The 16,022-nt window shown below is 49.2% G+C and overlaps 6 protein-coding genes across 6 annotated transcripts; 2 read left to right on the forward strand and 4 right to left on the reverse strand.

The window, feature by feature from the left end:
• Window positions 1-152: 152 nt before the first annotated feature.
• On the reverse strand, window positions 153-3,638 carry BDW43DRAFT_260042 (uncharacterized protein). Its single transcript, XM_032040155.1, has 7 exons — window positions 2,566-3,638; window positions 1,960-2,465; window positions 1,794-1,905; window positions 1,352-1,719; window positions 909-1,298; window positions 665-854; window positions 153-605 (listed from the first exon to the last, which is right to left on the reverse strand). Exons 1-7 carry the CDS (start codon window positions 3,068-3,070, stop codon window positions 496-498), a joined length of 2,181 nt encoding a protein of 726 aa, XP_031905704.1. The 5' UTR covers window positions 3,071-3,638; the 3' UTR covers window positions 153-495.
• Window positions 3,639-3,661: 23 nt separating this feature from the next.
• Window positions 3,662-6,667, reverse strand: BDW43DRAFT_260046 (DNA-directed DNA polymerase IV). Its single transcript, XM_032040156.1, has 4 exons — window positions 5,997-6,667; window positions 5,756-5,928; window positions 5,349-5,702; window positions 3,662-5,296 (listed from the first exon to the last, which is right to left on the reverse strand). The coding sequence occupies exons 1-4, from the start codon at window positions 6,436-6,438 to the stop codon at window positions 4,133-4,135; spliced, it is 2,133 nt and encodes a 710-aa protein (XP_031905705.1). The 5' UTR covers window positions 6,439-6,667; the 3' UTR covers window positions 3,662-4,132.
• BDW43DRAFT_70214 (mitochondrial ATPase complex subunit ATP10) lies at window positions 6,623-8,068 on the forward strand. Its single transcript, XM_032050408.1, has 2 exons — window positions 6,623-7,135; window positions 7,201-8,068. Exons 1-2 carry the CDS (start codon window positions 6,720-6,722, stop codon window positions 7,892-7,894), a joined length of 1,110 nt encoding a protein of 369 aa, XP_031905706.1. The 5' UTR covers window positions 6,623-6,719; the 3' UTR covers window positions 7,895-8,068.
• On the reverse strand, window positions 8,068-9,263 carry BDW43DRAFT_70202 (putative vesicle transport v-SNARE protein Gos1). The gene is made up of 3 exons (XM_032050407.1): window positions 9,001-9,263; window positions 8,805-8,918; window positions 8,068-8,745 (listed from the first exon to the last, which is right to left on the reverse strand). The coding sequence occupies exons 1-3, from the start codon at window positions 9,064-9,066 to the stop codon at window positions 8,242-8,244; spliced, it is 684 nt and encodes a 227-aa protein (XP_031905707.1). The 5' UTR covers window positions 9,067-9,263; the 3' UTR covers window positions 8,068-8,241.
• Window positions 9,264-9,424: 161 nt separating this feature from the next.
• On the forward strand, window positions 9,425-10,714 carry BDW43DRAFT_260058 (60S ribosomal protein uL29). The gene is made up of 4 exons (XM_032040157.1): window positions 9,425-9,475; window positions 9,561-9,700; window positions 9,920-10,145; window positions 10,236-10,714. The coding sequence occupies exons 1-4, from the start codon at window positions 9,473-9,475 to the stop codon at window positions 10,239-10,241; spliced, it is 375 nt and encodes a 124-aa protein (XP_031905708.1). The 5' UTR covers window positions 9,425-9,472; the 3' UTR covers window positions 10,242-10,714.
• Window positions 10,699-14,256, reverse strand: BDW43DRAFT_260060 (mediator of RNA polymerase II transcription subunit 16). Its single transcript, XM_032040158.1, has 9 exons — window positions 13,856-14,256; window positions 13,449-13,794; window positions 12,677-13,390; window positions 12,406-12,625; window positions 12,232-12,354; window positions 12,070-12,180; window positions 11,747-12,016; window positions 11,556-11,687; window positions 10,699-11,489 (listed from the first exon to the last, which is right to left on the reverse strand). The coding sequence occupies exons 1-9, from the start codon at window positions 14,005-14,007 to the stop codon at window positions 10,783-10,785; spliced, it is 2,775 nt and encodes a 924-aa protein (XP_031905709.1). The 5' UTR covers window positions 14,008-14,256; the 3' UTR covers window positions 10,699-10,782.
• Between the last annotated feature and the right edge of the window lie 1,766 nt (window positions 14,257-16,022).

The raw sequence follows: 16,022 nt of genomic DNA on the forward strand, positions 1-16,022 counted from the left end.
GTGACTCCTGTCTGTCTATAGTATGTTCCATGTATTCAATGTGTTACCCTATACCCTATTGCTTCCTTCGTCTTTTTTATTTATTTCCTTTGTTGCTCTTGGGTGTTATATATGAACGGCACAATCTTTACCATCTAATCAATGACACACGTTTCTGATTGAGTATACCACCCTGTTCTGTAAGGGAGGAAGATTATTATTTTTCAGCTAAGGCTAGGACTAGAAATCATGGGGACTCATACATCGATACCGTGAAAGAGACACGGAATCAGTAGATTACACTTGAGAGCTCAGTTTCGAACGAAGGGGTGATGAAAGAAAAGAAAAGAGAGAAAAGAAATCCCATAAATGCCTTTTCAGCAGCTAATTTCATCACAGCTCTCCTTCAGACCCAGTCAAGTACAGAGTTTCTCACGGAAAAATCGGCACGAGGCAATTTTTCTTAGTCATCGGTTCATTTGGTTTCATCAGTTACAGTTTGTGGACCAGCGCAAATCATGTGTAAACGTTTGTAGGGGGCAACAGTTTTGCTCCGTAGCGAAGATCGAGGGAGCGAGAGTCGTTGGGGTCAAAGGCAGCGTCCTGTCGTTGTTGGAGGAAGAGAGCTGTTTGTCTGTGAGTATTCTGCTGTAGGGCATCATGTGAATGGTAACTGTGGACTCACGAGAAACTTTAATCATATCAAACCAGCGAGCTGCGTTTACGTCGCTACCGTCTACCGCCTTTAAAATACCATTCTCGGGCCGTGGGGCCGCCTTGGGCGGTAAGCTGCGCATCTTCAACAACATTTGTAGAATATCGGAAAAGCGATCACCCTGGCTGGCGTAGTACGGAGGACGCTTGTCCAAGGGCCACTAAGCTATGGGTTAGAATACTATAAGGAAACAAAACCAATGGAGGAGACTAACCCGCTGTGCAAACGCCTCGTCATCCCAGGAGCGGAACAGCCAGCAGGTTCGCTCCACACAGTTCAAGAGAATGAGGGCAACCAAGAAAGTCTCGAACCAGCCACTCTGCTGACGTTGGAGAAGGCGTCGTTCGAGGTCATTCATCACCGACTTGCTCAATTGTGAGGCGCGCTTTTCAGTCGCCGCACGCAGTTGACTGCACAGGAGTGCGTAAGACTCAGCATTGGTGACCTCGTCTATCGGCATGCGTCCATCATCTGACGGCTGTGCGAGAGCCTGCATGGAAGTAGGAGGAAGGGTTGGATTGCAGAATGTTCTCCAGCGCAAGTCTGAATCAACCAAAATATCAGTGGCGACCCAGAGCTCTAGCACTCGCTCCAGTAAAATATCCTGCAACTAGTCAGCCTGTCGATTTTCAAGTAGAGGCTTGAATGAAGATATACCTTTTTCTGTTGACTCAGCTCCGAGGCTAGCAGCAGAGTAGGCCTCATGACCTCAGAAGCTTCTCTTTCATAAAAGTAAGGTGCGGTCTTCTTGATGTACATCTCAAGCTTCCCAGGCAAGTCGTCTGCATCGCTGTCGAGCAGATACAGTTCATGAAGGGGTCCTTGGAACTGTGAGTCGTCTCCAAGGCCTTGAAGCTGAGGATCCAGTGTGGACGTGGATGGCTTGTGACCCTGGAGAGCACTGAAGGTCACATACACCATACTTTCTTCAAAGTGCGTAACCTCAATACGACCGGCATAATGCTCGAACTGGACCTGATTTCGGATACCGCTCACGTCGTGATAAGCCAGGGTGGCGTGCAAATCTAGGCGGTCAGGCACCCAACACAAACAAGCAGCAGACTGAGAAGAAATGAAAAGAAATGAAAAGAAAACTTACTTGCGTTGTACAATTCAAATTCTTCCGCAATGCGCGTCCGAATGCATGGATGTTTCCACAACCGCGCGCTTTCTACACTGGCACAAGTAGTGCAAGGACTGTCACCGGAACACTGGATCATGGTTAACGGCGTACAACGCAATAGAAAGGAGAGAGGAAACCGTACAGGTTTCTTGAGCATACGGCAGCGAATACACGCACCGCGCTTTCGGACTTCCTGAACCTCCCGACGTCTAGCTGCAGAAAAACGACCGCGCACCTTCGGCTTCGTCGGTTTAGTCGAATTGCCGAATTCATTGACAAATCCTTTCGCCTGTGAATTAGGGTTCATCGCGATCGGGCGTGGGAAAGCGGCGGCTCGCTGTGTCGCAGCAGTGAGTGTAGGGTCATGTTCATGGAGACTATCAAAAAGGAGCTGTTCCTGAGTGGAGAGCTGTTGATTCCATGCGCTGACCTTGGGCAAGCCATCAGAAAGGTCATGGTCCAACGATATTCCCTGTGGCACCATCTCGCTAGCAGAAGCAGCAATCATCGAAAGTTGCGACTGACGAGCATTGGAAGTCGGGTCCGGCGTCAGCGAAGCTTCCGCCAACTGAGGAGATGCGGACGAAGGTTGGTCCTGAGAAGCATTGGGAATGGACGCGAGTGTTGCGTTAGAGCCTTGTGGAGTTCCTGCAAGATGATTGTGGTTAGTGCGACACCAATGAAACTGAGGAAGCCATCGACAAACAAAGGGAATGAGGCACAGGCACAATGAAGGAAAACAGCTTACCAGGTGGCTTTACGTCTTCCTCGACGTGTTCTGCTTGCAAATGGCCCTGAAAGCCCTCGGCTTCAAGCGCAGGATCGACGACGACTGTCTTCCCACCGACAGTAACCGACTGAGTGTATGCAGGGCCGCCTCGTTTACCCTGGTCGGACGCGCCCACTTGCCTCGAGGCCTCAGCAAGCACGTTGAGACCATCAAAATTCTGACGAGTCGTGAAAGGTAGATCCGAGCCTTTTCCTTTGTTCTGGCCCGCGACATTCGGGTCTTTGTTATGTTCGCCGTCGGCGAGATCGGGAAGTTCGTGAAGGCGCAACAGGACGCGTTGACGGTCTCGCAGCGGGATGGCTTGACACTTCTTAACGAGGTGATTGGTTAAACTATCGATGCGACCCTTGGGGAACTTCTCTCCGCAGGCCTTGCATGTGTGCTGGTAACGGTTACTGGCGTCTTCGAGTTTCTGGCCTCGGATGAAGAACTCGAGGATCAGCTGGTTCGGTTTGCGACCCATGGCGGCGAGTAAGGACCCGACAGGAAGGGTCGGGAACCAACGGCGTTGAGTATTCTCAGGGCCAAAGGTCCCGATGGGAGTAATTAGGTCTCACTCAACCTTCGAAGAGAATAAATCAATGGTCGAATATACCAAGGGTTGGATCGAGTCGCGCGCACAAAGGAGGCCGAGGGGTGGTTTGGTCGGTACGGCAAAATATCCAGTGGGCCACAGAAAGCACACGAAAATCAACAACCACTCGCGTGGGTCGCGGATGAGACGAGGGCAGTGGATCAAATGATAAGCAATGCAGAAGCCACCAAAAGATTGATAACAGCCGACAGAATATTGTGAAGGGGGAATGCGATGATGTGGAGAGACAGCAGAGTGGGATGAAAGAGTGGAATAATTGTTGGAAGCAGCGGCAAAACGATGACTTTTGCACTTTTCCACAGGCGGTCTGACAGTTGCCGCCCTCGGTGTTGTATACAGTTGCTTCACCGCATGAAAGGCGGTGATGAGATCGGTGACAGGGGTGGATTTTCTTTTCTCTGGGATTTCTTCTATGGGATCTGGTGATCGACTCGTGATCTGCTTGTTATTCACGGCGACTTTCTGTTGCAACGAAAACCATGACTTTCCCCCTTTTTCGCCACCCTCGGAATGTGAAGGCCTACACCCTCGTTTAATGATTCCCACTTACTCGGATTACTGTCCCACCCTTGGACCACAACAAACCTTTCCAAGCTTACTGAACTGTACAGAGTACAATACCGCTGTCCCTGCAGCCCTTACAGCAACCCCCATCATCCAGCCCATACCTTGTCTTCCATGAAAACTTTGCGACATTCTTACAGTGACACTGCAGCATTCTAATGCAAGAGGAGAAGTCGGTCTGGAAAAGGGAACAATAAATCATAGCCAGAGCTACCAGAAAAAAGTACTAGTTATGCATCAAATGTTATCTGTCATTCATCCTGCTTCCTAAAGGCCCCGACATCTTTCCGTTACCGGACCCGAAGATTTGTTTTTATCTTTTTTAATTTTTTATTTATTTTACTTCCCCCTTATACCTAAGTCCCATCAGCATATTCGATGCTCGGGAGGACGCCATGGAACTCCTAGGATCTCAAAGATGCGTCGCTCGTCCCGACCCTCGAGTAACCGACCGGGATTCAACTTCATCCGCTGTGGTCCTCGCAGTACGTCTGTGTATAGTCCCCGTTGGTTCAATCGCATGCCTTTCTTGCTAGCCAGTAGCCTCATGCTTCGATTGAAAATGTCGTTCCCCGTAAAGTATACCAATGCGGCGCCGATCTCCGAACCCGGCACAAAAAGAAGATCGATCCGTCGCCAGATCTGGCTGCCAGGCGCCAGAGATGCGCCATGCCATTTGGACCCATCCGCTCGCGACGTAATGGCTAAGCTCGCCTGGAGGAAACCTTGCTTGAAGAGTTTCGGCACTACCACATTTATCATTAGGGTCCGAATCTGCTCAATCGTCGCATCGGGTTTGGTAATGAGCAAGTCGATGTCTCCGCTGTCAGCAGCGCCACGTCGGTAAGAGCCACTAATAATGACCTGCATTCCAGGGTCGGCCTTTTGCACGGCCCTTTTGACGATCTCTCCATGTGTCTCAACTTCCTTTCGTGGAATCCGCTGAGAGAAATCACGGTAGTGATCGACGCCGATTCGCTGTTGAGGGGTTAGTGATGCTTTAGTCCTCAAATCCGCTATTGATTTGTAGCCTTGGGCAAGCCATCTGGAGGCCTGCAAGATCCCAGCCCCGTAAACACCTGAAAATTCCTGAAGTATGATATCCTCGCGCGTAGTATTGGTGTTCTCTAGGCGACGAAGCCGGTCTGTGCACACAATTTCCTCGATTTTATCCGCCAAGCGCGGTCCTATCCCAGGGATAGCAATAGCTTGCGATCTCGTGAGAACCTTCTTTGGCTGTCTCCGAAGAGCGGAGATGGCCTTGCGATAAGCAAGTGTGCGCCAGTGGTCGTCAGTCCTTGCATAATAGTCCAGCATCTGCTGAAGAACGTCAATGGTTCGCCTATTAGGATTGTCAGAATTTGACTTCGGGTCATGCTTCTGCATACAGGCAAACTTTGTCTGCCGAGCGTCCATTTCTTTGACATCTCGTTTCAAAAGTCTTTTCCTCTTTCGTGTGTTTGACTTGGAGTCCGACTCCTCAGAGGTTTCTAGGTCGGATCCGATATGTTCATCAGAAGAATCGAGTGGCTGTGATTCTCTCAGTATGAATATTTGGGGTGGAAATGGTTTGCAGCCTTACCAAGTCCTTCACAGCTTTGGCTTCATCAATCATGTCATCTAGAGCATCACGCTCCCGAAGTGGTTCGTAAACAGGCTCTTGGGATGTTTTTTCTGGGTAATTATTGGCTTGCTGTACATAAGGAGGATCTTCTTCGCTTTCAGATGATTGAGACTGCGTTTCAGGCTGTTGTTGTCTGCTGCCTGCTTTCAGTGCGAAAGACTCGGCCGACGATTCATTTAGGGGAGACGTCTCCCCTTTTTCTGAAACAACGGGTATCCCGTTAACACGGAATCGCGCTTGTGATATATTTAGGATTGATCGGAACTTGATGCATTCCGAAGGATAACTCTCATCGAGGAGGGCGATGTTCGGCTTCATCAAAGTCAGTGGCTGGGATAAATAAGAACTTCATGGTTTGAACTAACCGGAAAAGTCTCCAAACAAAGATATTTCAAAACCTCCTGGAAAGCCAACCCCTTGTCAACTATAACGTGGGTGACATTATCACCCCAAGTACGGGCCCAGAGAGCTCCATATTCCTGCGCTCGCTGAATGCGCAGGCGCCGTAGAGGGGAAACGTCACTATTCGGGAAGAAGACTTAAAAACCAGTCAGCACGACGGAGACTTCTTTGTGAGGTCGAAAAGAAGCGAAACCAATCACTGACAAAAAACAAGACCCTTAAATATTTGCTGCTGTTCCGGAACTAATTTCAAGGTCGGTGCACGTCTTTTCTTGCCGATATAGACGTCGGCTTTGTTCTTCAGGGTTCCCATAGTGTTCGATTCTTTTATAATAGAAGCTCGTACATCTTCAATGTCAATTGCAGATGCGTCTCCGCATTGCCTTGAGCCCAGTGAAGATGACCGTGAAGGGGAAGTTACTTCCAAGGCACTTGATTTCCCCCCCGGTGAAGTATAAGGAACAGGTTCAACATAGTTTCTTGACAGCGCTATAAGACGACCAAAACCCTCATCTGCGTCGTCCCCTGAGTCTTCCACCAAACAACCCCACCTTTCCAGTTCTTGGAAAAAGGTCTTCTTGTCCGAGGCGCTGTGCACCATCTCCAGGCTCGTATGATGATCGATGTCATGTTCTTCGGGATCCATAGAGCCATGGGCGATTCCCGAACCTGCCTAGCAGGTGATGATACATATATGTAATTCACCCATGATTCAAGAAAATTATAGGATTGAAGTGGTGAACCATAGATTCCATTCAATTAACACGCCGGAAGGTAACCACGCGTGCGGAGAGGCACGAAAATGCCGCCAGGTCACGGGATTGCCGGCTTTCCATTTGACTTCCCGAAAGGTGGATCTCAAAAGCAGACTGGAGTCGACGACCACCGCATTGTGCATAGTTAAAGCTGACATTGTCGTCCGTTGAAATGTGGAAGCGCTCCATTCTCATATCGTCTTTTACAGAAACTACCCTGCTCCAGGGTGGTCGCTGTCTCAGTTGCCAATTCCGCAATGCCACTGCTACCTCAACTATTCAACTAAAACCATCGCTACGCTACTACGCCAGCAACAGTAGCAATGATAAAGCAGCGAAGACAGCTGCGCCCAATACAACAGCGAACAACAAGGTCCAATTCAAACAGAACCAATCCCCGTCAGTGCCCCCTTCTGCGGCCGCTGAACCAGGCGATGAAGACTTCGTTCCTCCAACTCTCGACCGTCCAATTGGCTCGGTGATACCTCCGCAAGAAGGGCAGAACACAGGCGTCGATACGCGATCTCTGCGTCAAAGACGAGATGATTTCGTGAACTACGACAGACATCTAGAGCGGCGCAAGGAACTGTACGAACACTTCTAGCCCTTCCTGTTCCTCCAGCCCCAATTACTGATCCAATCTACAATAACAGAACAAGACAAGTCGCAAAACCCTACTTCCGCGAATGGTCGAACCTACGCCATCACCAGGGGAAAACCTTCTATTCCAGCCCCCGATTATTCAAACGAGACAAGGCACTCTACTTTCCCAACATGTACGGCACCACACTCGCCTCGCCCAAGGAACCCCAAAACACCACCTCCCAACTCCGGGGCAAAGTATCCGTCGTGAACCTTTTCTCCAGCGTCTGGGCTGAGACGCAAGTCGCAAGTTTCACAGGCCCGGAACAGAACCCGGGACTCTACGAGGCTCTCAAGAACGGTGGTGATCTGGTCCAGAAGGTGGATATCAACTTGGAAGAGAATGCGCTCAAGGCATGGCTAGTTCGCAGATTCATGTGGCGGATGCGGAGTAACCTTCCTGAGCAGCAACATAGGCGCTATTTCTTAGTTCGGAAGGGTGTTACGGAAGGCGTTAAGGAGACTATTGGGATGATGAATAGTAAGGTTGGATACGTGTATCTGCTGGATGAGAACTGTCGCATTCGTTGGGCGGGAAGCGGGCCTGCTGAGGCGCACGAGCTGGAGGCACTTAACAATGGCGTCCGCAAGCTGATCCAGGAAAGACATGTTAGTCTGGAGTCTGAATTGCCGGCGGAAGAGTGGAGGAGGAACAGACACGGCGATTCGGCAAGTCTGAAGCCTAGGGTTGTTATGAGACCTTGAAGGGCATAAAAATCTTCATGTATATACATGTATCATATATTACGGATTAATCTCTTCCATTTCATGTAACCCATCAGTCTCAACCTGATCTGATTACTACGGGGTTACAGTACCTCCATCCAAGTATAAAGCTCAATAGCATATAAACGGGTCAATCCTGTACACCAAAACCATACAAGGAGCTAAACGACCCAGAAGTAAAAATGACCCCCCTTCCGACCCAAACGCCCTTACTATAGACAACAAGCAACAAATAAATAACAAAGAAAAAAGAAAAGAAAACAAGGAATCACCGCTAATCGAGATCCATCGAGGTCCGTCACCGGAAACTCACAAACACATACCCCTCAACGCACCAGAACCAACAACAAAAAGCAAACTGCAATAAAAGCCCCCAAGATAAGCGCATCCCGCCTCCTCTTCGACCCAATCTTGCCCATCAACGCATTCATCCCAGGCACCTGACTCGCCGCGCCCACAATCCGCCGATTAATGCTCGCCAGCGTCTCGCGCTGGAGCCCGAAGTTCTCGTTGATGGCGTATGCCTGGCTCAGAACCCCGTCGATCACGTTATGACTTTGGTCGATGCGGCCCCGCTCCTCGAGCATATAATCCGCTTCGGCGGCGGCGGGGTTCGATGCGCGGTAGGCGTCGATGTCGGAGCGGACGTTTGTGAGGAGGTTTGCGCGGTCGCGGGATTCAGAGATGGCAGATGTGAGGCGTTGGAGTTCGCGGCGGTGGTCTTGCAGGACTTCGCGATGGCGGGCGAGGTTGTTTTGTTTCAGGGCCGAGGAGGTTAGGGTGGCTTCGGAGTCGAGGAGGCGAGAGAGTTGGGAGACGAGGGATTGGCGCTAGGGCTGGGGTTAGTGGTTTGTCTTGGTTGGACGGAGGAAGGCTGGTTGGAGTATACCTTCTCGAGCAATCCTTTGAGTTGTGATTCGAGGCGGAGCTCTTCTTCTGATGGTTTTGGGGGGAGCGTCGTCATGGATGCATACTGCGAATAGGAGTGGAATAGGCCTTCCGTCTGTGAGTGTTATCAATTAGCGTACTCCTTTTGTTGGACTGATATATTATCCGGGAGTCCGTCAGGTGAAAGCAATCCATACCTGAGTCTCGAGCGAGCGGGCTTGCTGCCGGAGCTGAGCCCACCCGGTGCCAGTTGAGGTCGCCATAGAAAGTGGGTATGGGAAGTATATGAGGTGTAGGTCGAGACAACGGTGTTTATTATGGTAGAATGATTCGACGTAGTGAAATAGGATAACTCAAATTAAAAACAAGAGAATCGTCACCGTTCCAAGAAAACCCCGACCGAACACAGCATAAAGTGAAGTAAGTTGACCGACCAGCGGGAAACAACGCATCTCTTAACTTGGAACATCCGCGGCTCGCAATCACCAACTCCGGTAAGGCGGATGGGGAGGCGGCGAGTAGCACCAGCCACACATCACGTGGCCGCTTACGGCGGCGCACCACACGCAAGAAAAAATAACCCTAGTCCCACAACGAACATCCCAAATTGACCCGGTCCATCTTCAATCCTCTCGTCGACAACCGCACGACACGACAATACCGCCCACCATGGTATGTGACGCTGCGCCTGGATGATAATGATGCTGGTGAAATTTTTCGCGTTCGAATTACTGAATGCTAACGGTTTCGTCGATAGTCTTCCAAGGTCAAGGCTGGTCAGCTCTGGGGAAAGAGCAAGGATGATCTCACCAAGCAGCTCGAGGAGTTGAAGCAGGAGCTCAGCCAGCTCCGCGTCCAGAAGATCGCTGGCGGTGCCTCGTCGAAGACCCAGAGAATGTGCGTTTAACATTGCTTTTCTTGCTCTCCGAAATTCCCAGTTACACATTTTACGCCGATACCCAAGATACATGCGCTTGAAGGAAAGGAAAGGGGAAGGGACGGAAATTTTACAACTACCGTGAAAAGAGGAGGAATTAGCACGACAAAGCGCAGAATTTTCAATCACAAGGGAAACCAGAAGCAGATAGGAAATACTGATGTGTGAATCTATTACAGCCACGACGTCCGCAAGTCGATTGCTCGTGTCAACACCATCATCAACGCCAACCAGCGTGCTCAGCTCCGCCTGTTCTACAAGAACAAGAAGTACCTCCCTCTCGATCTCCGCCCCCAGTACACTCGTGCTATCCGCCGCCGCCTTACCAAGCACGAGGCTACCCTCAAGACCGAGAGACAGAAGAAGCGCGAGATCCACTTCCCTCAGCGCAAGTACGCTGTTAAGGTATGAGACAGCCATGTCCCCGACCAGAACCACACTCGTACATTAAAGTACGTGGGGCAAGTGAACCATGCTGATCGGTTATGCAAATAGGCCTAAATTGAAGACGGGTCGTGTCTGGATTTAGATGGAGTTCCGGGAACGTCGTTATAAAGATGACGGTTTGGACCACCTTGTGTGGGTCGGTTGCACCAAAAACGTCTTTTTAAAAGAAATTGATTATGTATCTTAGAAAAAAGATGCAAGTCAATATTAAATTAAGGCTTTATTTGACATGACAATGATAATGCACGACTTCCGACCGCGATATGGCAACTTTTCCTATAATTTGGACCCTTGGGGCTGATGGCCTAGGCCGAGGTCTTACCTGACTGACACTCATATTATTCAAGTATCACTTGCGAATCAGAGGAATTTTATAGTGTTCCGCTAGTTCAACCATCCCTGAATGTCGCATGCACATGGTTCAGCAAAAGCATATAATCCTACGTAGTCCTAGGCCTCTACTGCTACACAGTTTTTATGCTCCTAGGCACCTCTATCTATTAGGACATCATTTATCGTTTGCAAAAGCTCTATACAATTATCTCTAGTCTGATTAACTCGAACAAGCCAGTACCGCCAGGGTTGGATGGTTCGTCTAGCGGTTGATGTCCGACTCCAGAGTCCATCCTCCACCACAAATACAGTACCGCACATAGCCCAGTTTGTACATCATGCGAGACGATAACAGCGGTCGTAGCGGGTACGCACCGCACATGATCTCGCAACAACGAACGCATCGTCGGCGCACTTGGCTGGGACTGTGCTTCCCGTTCTGAGCCTCGTCAGAACCGGCAGAAGGAGCAGTGCTTCTGAAAGGGATCTTCTTGATGATATCCACATCGCGAGTCCTCCGGTACAGCTCTGCGCGTCGGTCGGAACCGAGACCGAGCCAACTGTAATCGCCCATGTAGATAGCCATGCGATCGATTTCAGGCTTGAGAGCGGGGATGGTTTGTCGAATGATCGTAGAAACTGCCGTGACAAGGACAGGAGGGATACGGCCGTTGACTAGGAGCTCCTTTTCAGGCCCAGGCCGTTCATTATCTCCAAAACCTGCGCCATGATAGACATGGCGGACGGTTGAGTCTACCCCGGCGAGCAGCTTTTCATACACATCAATCCGTACAGGGGACGAGTCCAGAGTTTGATAAATCTCTGCATAATAAACTCCGGCATCGCCTGGTAGGGGAGCGGAAGCGTAGCCGGCATGAATTCCTCGCAAGCCGCGGCATATGAAGCGCAGGAAGGCTCGAGACATGCTAGACAGGAGAATGATCAAGGGCAGAGAATTTATGGATTTCACTATCATGAACAATGTCAGCATAGATACCATGTTTGGGTATCAAGCCCAACAGACGTGATACTGACATTTCTGGGCAAAAGCCTCCGGGTCAGAAAGCACGCCTTCCAACTCATCCGTGAGGTCAAGAAGATCATTCAAAATATAATGTAAAAGATCCAAAGCCCACTTAGTATTTCCAAGTATAATACGTATAGCATCTGCATCAGATCTTGTAATCAGAGAGAGTTCAGTGACTTCCTGCATGCCGGGATCTTACCTGGATCAGGGGGTTCTGCCTGAACACCCCCTTTAAGGCACTGGAGAAATAGCGCATATAGAACAGAAGCATGACGAAGCTGAAGAATTGTCCACGGTACATTAGATGCAAAGTTTCGCGACTTATACTTATCAATGAACCCCAGGGCAGCTTGTATACTAAGGCATTTTGGTAGGTACTGATGGCTCATCAACTTATCGTTTTCCTGTGTGTAGTTGCAGTTGACCCCCAGCGCGCGGTAAACTTCGTTGAGGAAGGAGATTTGGGCATCTTGTCAAGCAGTTAGGCCAGAAGACTAGTGGAATTCGGGGAGGGGAACTAACCAGATGACAATTGCCGTTTCAAGATCAACAATATATCGTCCGTATTAAACTCGCTTCCACATCCACGGCAGAAGGCCAGCGTCAGGGAGGCAATAGCAGCAGAAGATTTATCTTGATTGATGTTAGATACTGTTATCAAATAATACGAAAAACAAGACATACTTTCGTCGTAAAGCCCATTTTCCTCCCCGTACGAGTGTTCCATCACCCGCAGCTGCGCCTGTCCTTCTCCATCAAGTGTCACAGCATTGCAGCCACTTGGAGAGAAGCTGATGTGTAGACCTGCTATGAAAATGTCAACCTCTGCCTCATCTAGAAAGCTGAAGGGGAAACAACCTGCAGAGTCAGGAGGGTAATGGAATCCTGCCTGAGCCAAGCTAGTCAATGTATTTGTATCATCAGCCCCATTCAACACTGCCGTTGTCTTTGGATCATAGAAAGAAACAGAGCTATCATCATATGCAATAGCGAGTACGTTTCCATGCTCTGTCTGCTCTATCATGACGACGTATTTGTCGCAATATATATCGTCCAGTCGACGTAGCATCGATTTAGGCTAGCTTGGCAATTAGCAATATTCAACAGTGCTGACTTTAAATCCACGTACTTTTATTTGAACGTTGTTCTTTTTTGACATAACTTCGTCGAACTTTGGGTGAAGCACCTGTGGAGCAGACTCTAATTGCCAACGGACAATGACACTACAAGGACTCTGTTGCTGTGAAGGATCAGGGGTAGCGTGAGGAGGGATCGAGAAAACAGCTATTATCCATGGATTTGTAGTCAACCCGGCAGAGTTGTCATGCGCGGGGAGGATAATATCTAAACGAGTAAGACAGTAAGGTGAGTTTGTTGGGCTCGCCAAATCGTGAGTGTTTTCGTCCCCATTGCGGTTCGCGCTCGGAAAGATACAAGGAGCTTCAACTTTAGCATGCATGAAGCGAAAGCTAGGGGCGGGAAATTGATTTGGTGCCTGCTTCAACTGGCTCGGATCCCACTGTGGAGGAGTCCAGTTGATCTGCACTCGATAAAAGTAGATCTTTTGACATGCAGAGTGGGTAGCGATAAGAACTCCGTTTTGAGTAGCCACTAGAGCCGCATGGGTAAGAAGCCGATCGGAGTAGCTCGCATTCTTCAGTTCGGCAGAGATCTCAGCCCATTTGTTGTCGGGGTTCTGGTACAAGAGCCTAATAATGCCAGACCTAGTGACACACAATAAAGCGGCTTTACCTGCCGGGTGAAAAGGACCAATTGGGCGGCGTCGAAACGGTGAATAAGCCCGGCGTCCTTGTACCATCGCTGCAACATTGAAAGCGTGCACCTTTCAAAGAGGTGAGCGCCATATCAGACATGAAAGCACGGGGATAAGGGGCACTTACGGAACGCTGGATATTCAACCACATCATGCCGACAATCTGAGCTCCATCATCAACGGGATCAAAACCTGCCTGGCGTTGACCCGCTAAGCTGTTAAGGGAGATTGCAATATTATAGATGGAAACTCTCCCTGATGAGTCAACCACAGCTAATTCAGACCCAATTTCATTCCAGCTGAGATGAACGAGGGGCTGTCCCCCATGGGTCTCTGCCACTGGGTGCAGTGGAGTGTCATCACTCAATACCCACTTCCCATCGGAGGGCCGACATTCAAGGTGACGAAGATTAACTCTTAAAGTATCTTGGGAGATATATGCGATGCAGCCCTGTTTAGACCAGGCGATCTTCCTAGACGTCGTAAGTTTCGGTACAGGTGGAGTCACTATACATCAACGTATATGCAACATACTGACAACACCCTAGTAGTCGCATCTCGTCTAGACGCTGAGCAAGACCTTTGGAGGAGGCGTTCGTGGTAGTGGAAGGCAAGCCCAGCTCCAGAGAGCCAGACTCGCCAAACAAGTCGTCAACATTGAGACCGCCGTCCATGATCATTGGCATGGTGTGGTAAAGAAAATGTATAAACCATATAAGATGAATACGTGGTCTTTATCTTCCAGAAATTTGCCTTAGAACCGAGAGTCCGATAGATATCATAATAATGCTTTGGCTCCTTAAAGTGGATGTCGGCAGCCCGCAGCGACACTGGGCTCTAAAGAAATAGCGAGACTGACTCAATTAGGACCAACAAATGAAGTGACCATCCACATTCTGCGGCTTTTTATCCACTCCCCTCAACCTAGACTATCATTCATTTATGATCTCACTCGCTCCATCTTGATCAATAACACTTTCGATTCATTGTGGTGTCAGCGGCTGGCTTAGTCATTATCACGTGGGGGTCCTGTGATCCCGGTATCCGGGCCAACCAGCGGAACCAATCACAGCGGTCCCCACCAGTCCCGAAGCCCTACCTCTCTATACCTCCCCGCGCGACCACCGATTCTTTCCATGAAGGCCAAATGCTGACCCAGGCTGTATAATACGAGAGAACTTACTGGAGATTGCCTATTAGAGGAAGAAATGAGGGGCGAGGACGTGGCACGTTTCCAAGGTATATAAATTATTCTTATCCTACGCCGCAAACGGATATTCATGAGAACCAAGGATACCCAGGGGTCATAGCGTCCCCCTCCGATGATCCGGTTTAGCTGAGCAGTAAATGATACATTGTAGCACAAAAGTTGATATTTCGTTTTGGACAATGGATGGGCCTCTCAGGAGTAGCTGTATGCCAAGGAGTACCGCGACAAGACGCTTGACAGGGGGCGGCATTCATGAATAAAAACCAGCGATAAATAAGGGCCAATCGAGGTCTTTAACGAACGAATAGCATAGCTACGCACCATAATACGTGGAAACGAACCCAATTCCGCAAATTTGCGTGTCCAAAGGTCCGGGATGTTCTTGCTTGAGGTGCATGGTTCTAAAGGGGGGTAAGGAATTGGAGACATGTCAACCCCTGTTAGGTTGGGTACACGTATCTTGTATCCTGCATAGGATAAACAACTAAGCACAGGAACCAAAATCTGTCTGCAAAATACTCTACAAAGTCATCGACGCGAACCTGCCATCCGGATAGGTGTTATTTCAGTAGTAGGCATATCCAGAACTTTATAGATACGTGCTGCAGTTCTTTCCAGCATGGTGGACGTGGGGCAAGGGCCAATCAGCGCCGGCACTGCGGCTAAGAGATGAATGGAGCTAAACCCGATATCGACTAGTATCTATGGGCATGCTGGACCTCGCGCTAAAACTGTTAGCAGATTGTTAGCATTGGAGGTCGAAAGAACAACAAGTTAAGAAGGGGTCTTTGGACTCCTTCATAGCAAGTTCGTGTCAATCATCTGATCTCAATTCGGATGTCCCTGGACCTGTAACAAACAAGTAGGCCGACAATCGCAACATTCCTCACAACATACCTTCCGTTGCTAGTCTTGACGTCTGTCAACTTTTGCTGTTAGGGTTTCCCGTTGTATTGCCTGCTGCTCACGGTGTTCCATCCCGTGGGTCAAGTCAAAATAAACACAGCATCGGCACCAAGCGAGAGAGAGAGGGTGAACCAGACCAGAGTTGCTGCGTACGCTGTACCATTATTCTCTTCCTTCTCCCGCCCTGACCTCATGATTTTCAATTTTCCCCCTTCTATCATTTCTTAGTCACGACGCCCTTCGACCTCCCAATTCTCTCGACGTGTTTCTGGTCTTCCTCTTCTCCTTACTTTACTACCTCAACTGCCCAGAAAACAACGGGAAAAAGGAAAAGAAAAAGAAAAAAAAAGGGAAAAAAGGACGTACTATATCAACAAAAGACTGTTCTCGTTTCCCCACGAACCAATTGATGTTCCTTAACATTGTCTCGGTCCTCCATGGTTTTCCTTCTGGGTAGCAATTCTTTGTGGTGAAAGCTCTGCTGTTTCTCTCCTCATTTTCTCCTCTTTCACCTCCAACGCAACACCCTTTTTTTTTTCCCTCTCAGCTCTTTCCTTCCCTTTGCCAACCACCACTTTCTTTGTC

Source organism: Aspergillus alliaceus (genome assembly GCF_009176365.1).
Source record: "Aspergillus alliaceus strain CBS 536.65 unplaced genomic scaffold BDW43scaffold_2, whole genome shotgun sequence".
Taxonomy (NCBI): Eukaryota; Fungi; Ascomycota; class Eurotiomycetes; order Eurotiales; family Aspergillaceae; genus Aspergillus; species Aspergillus alliaceus.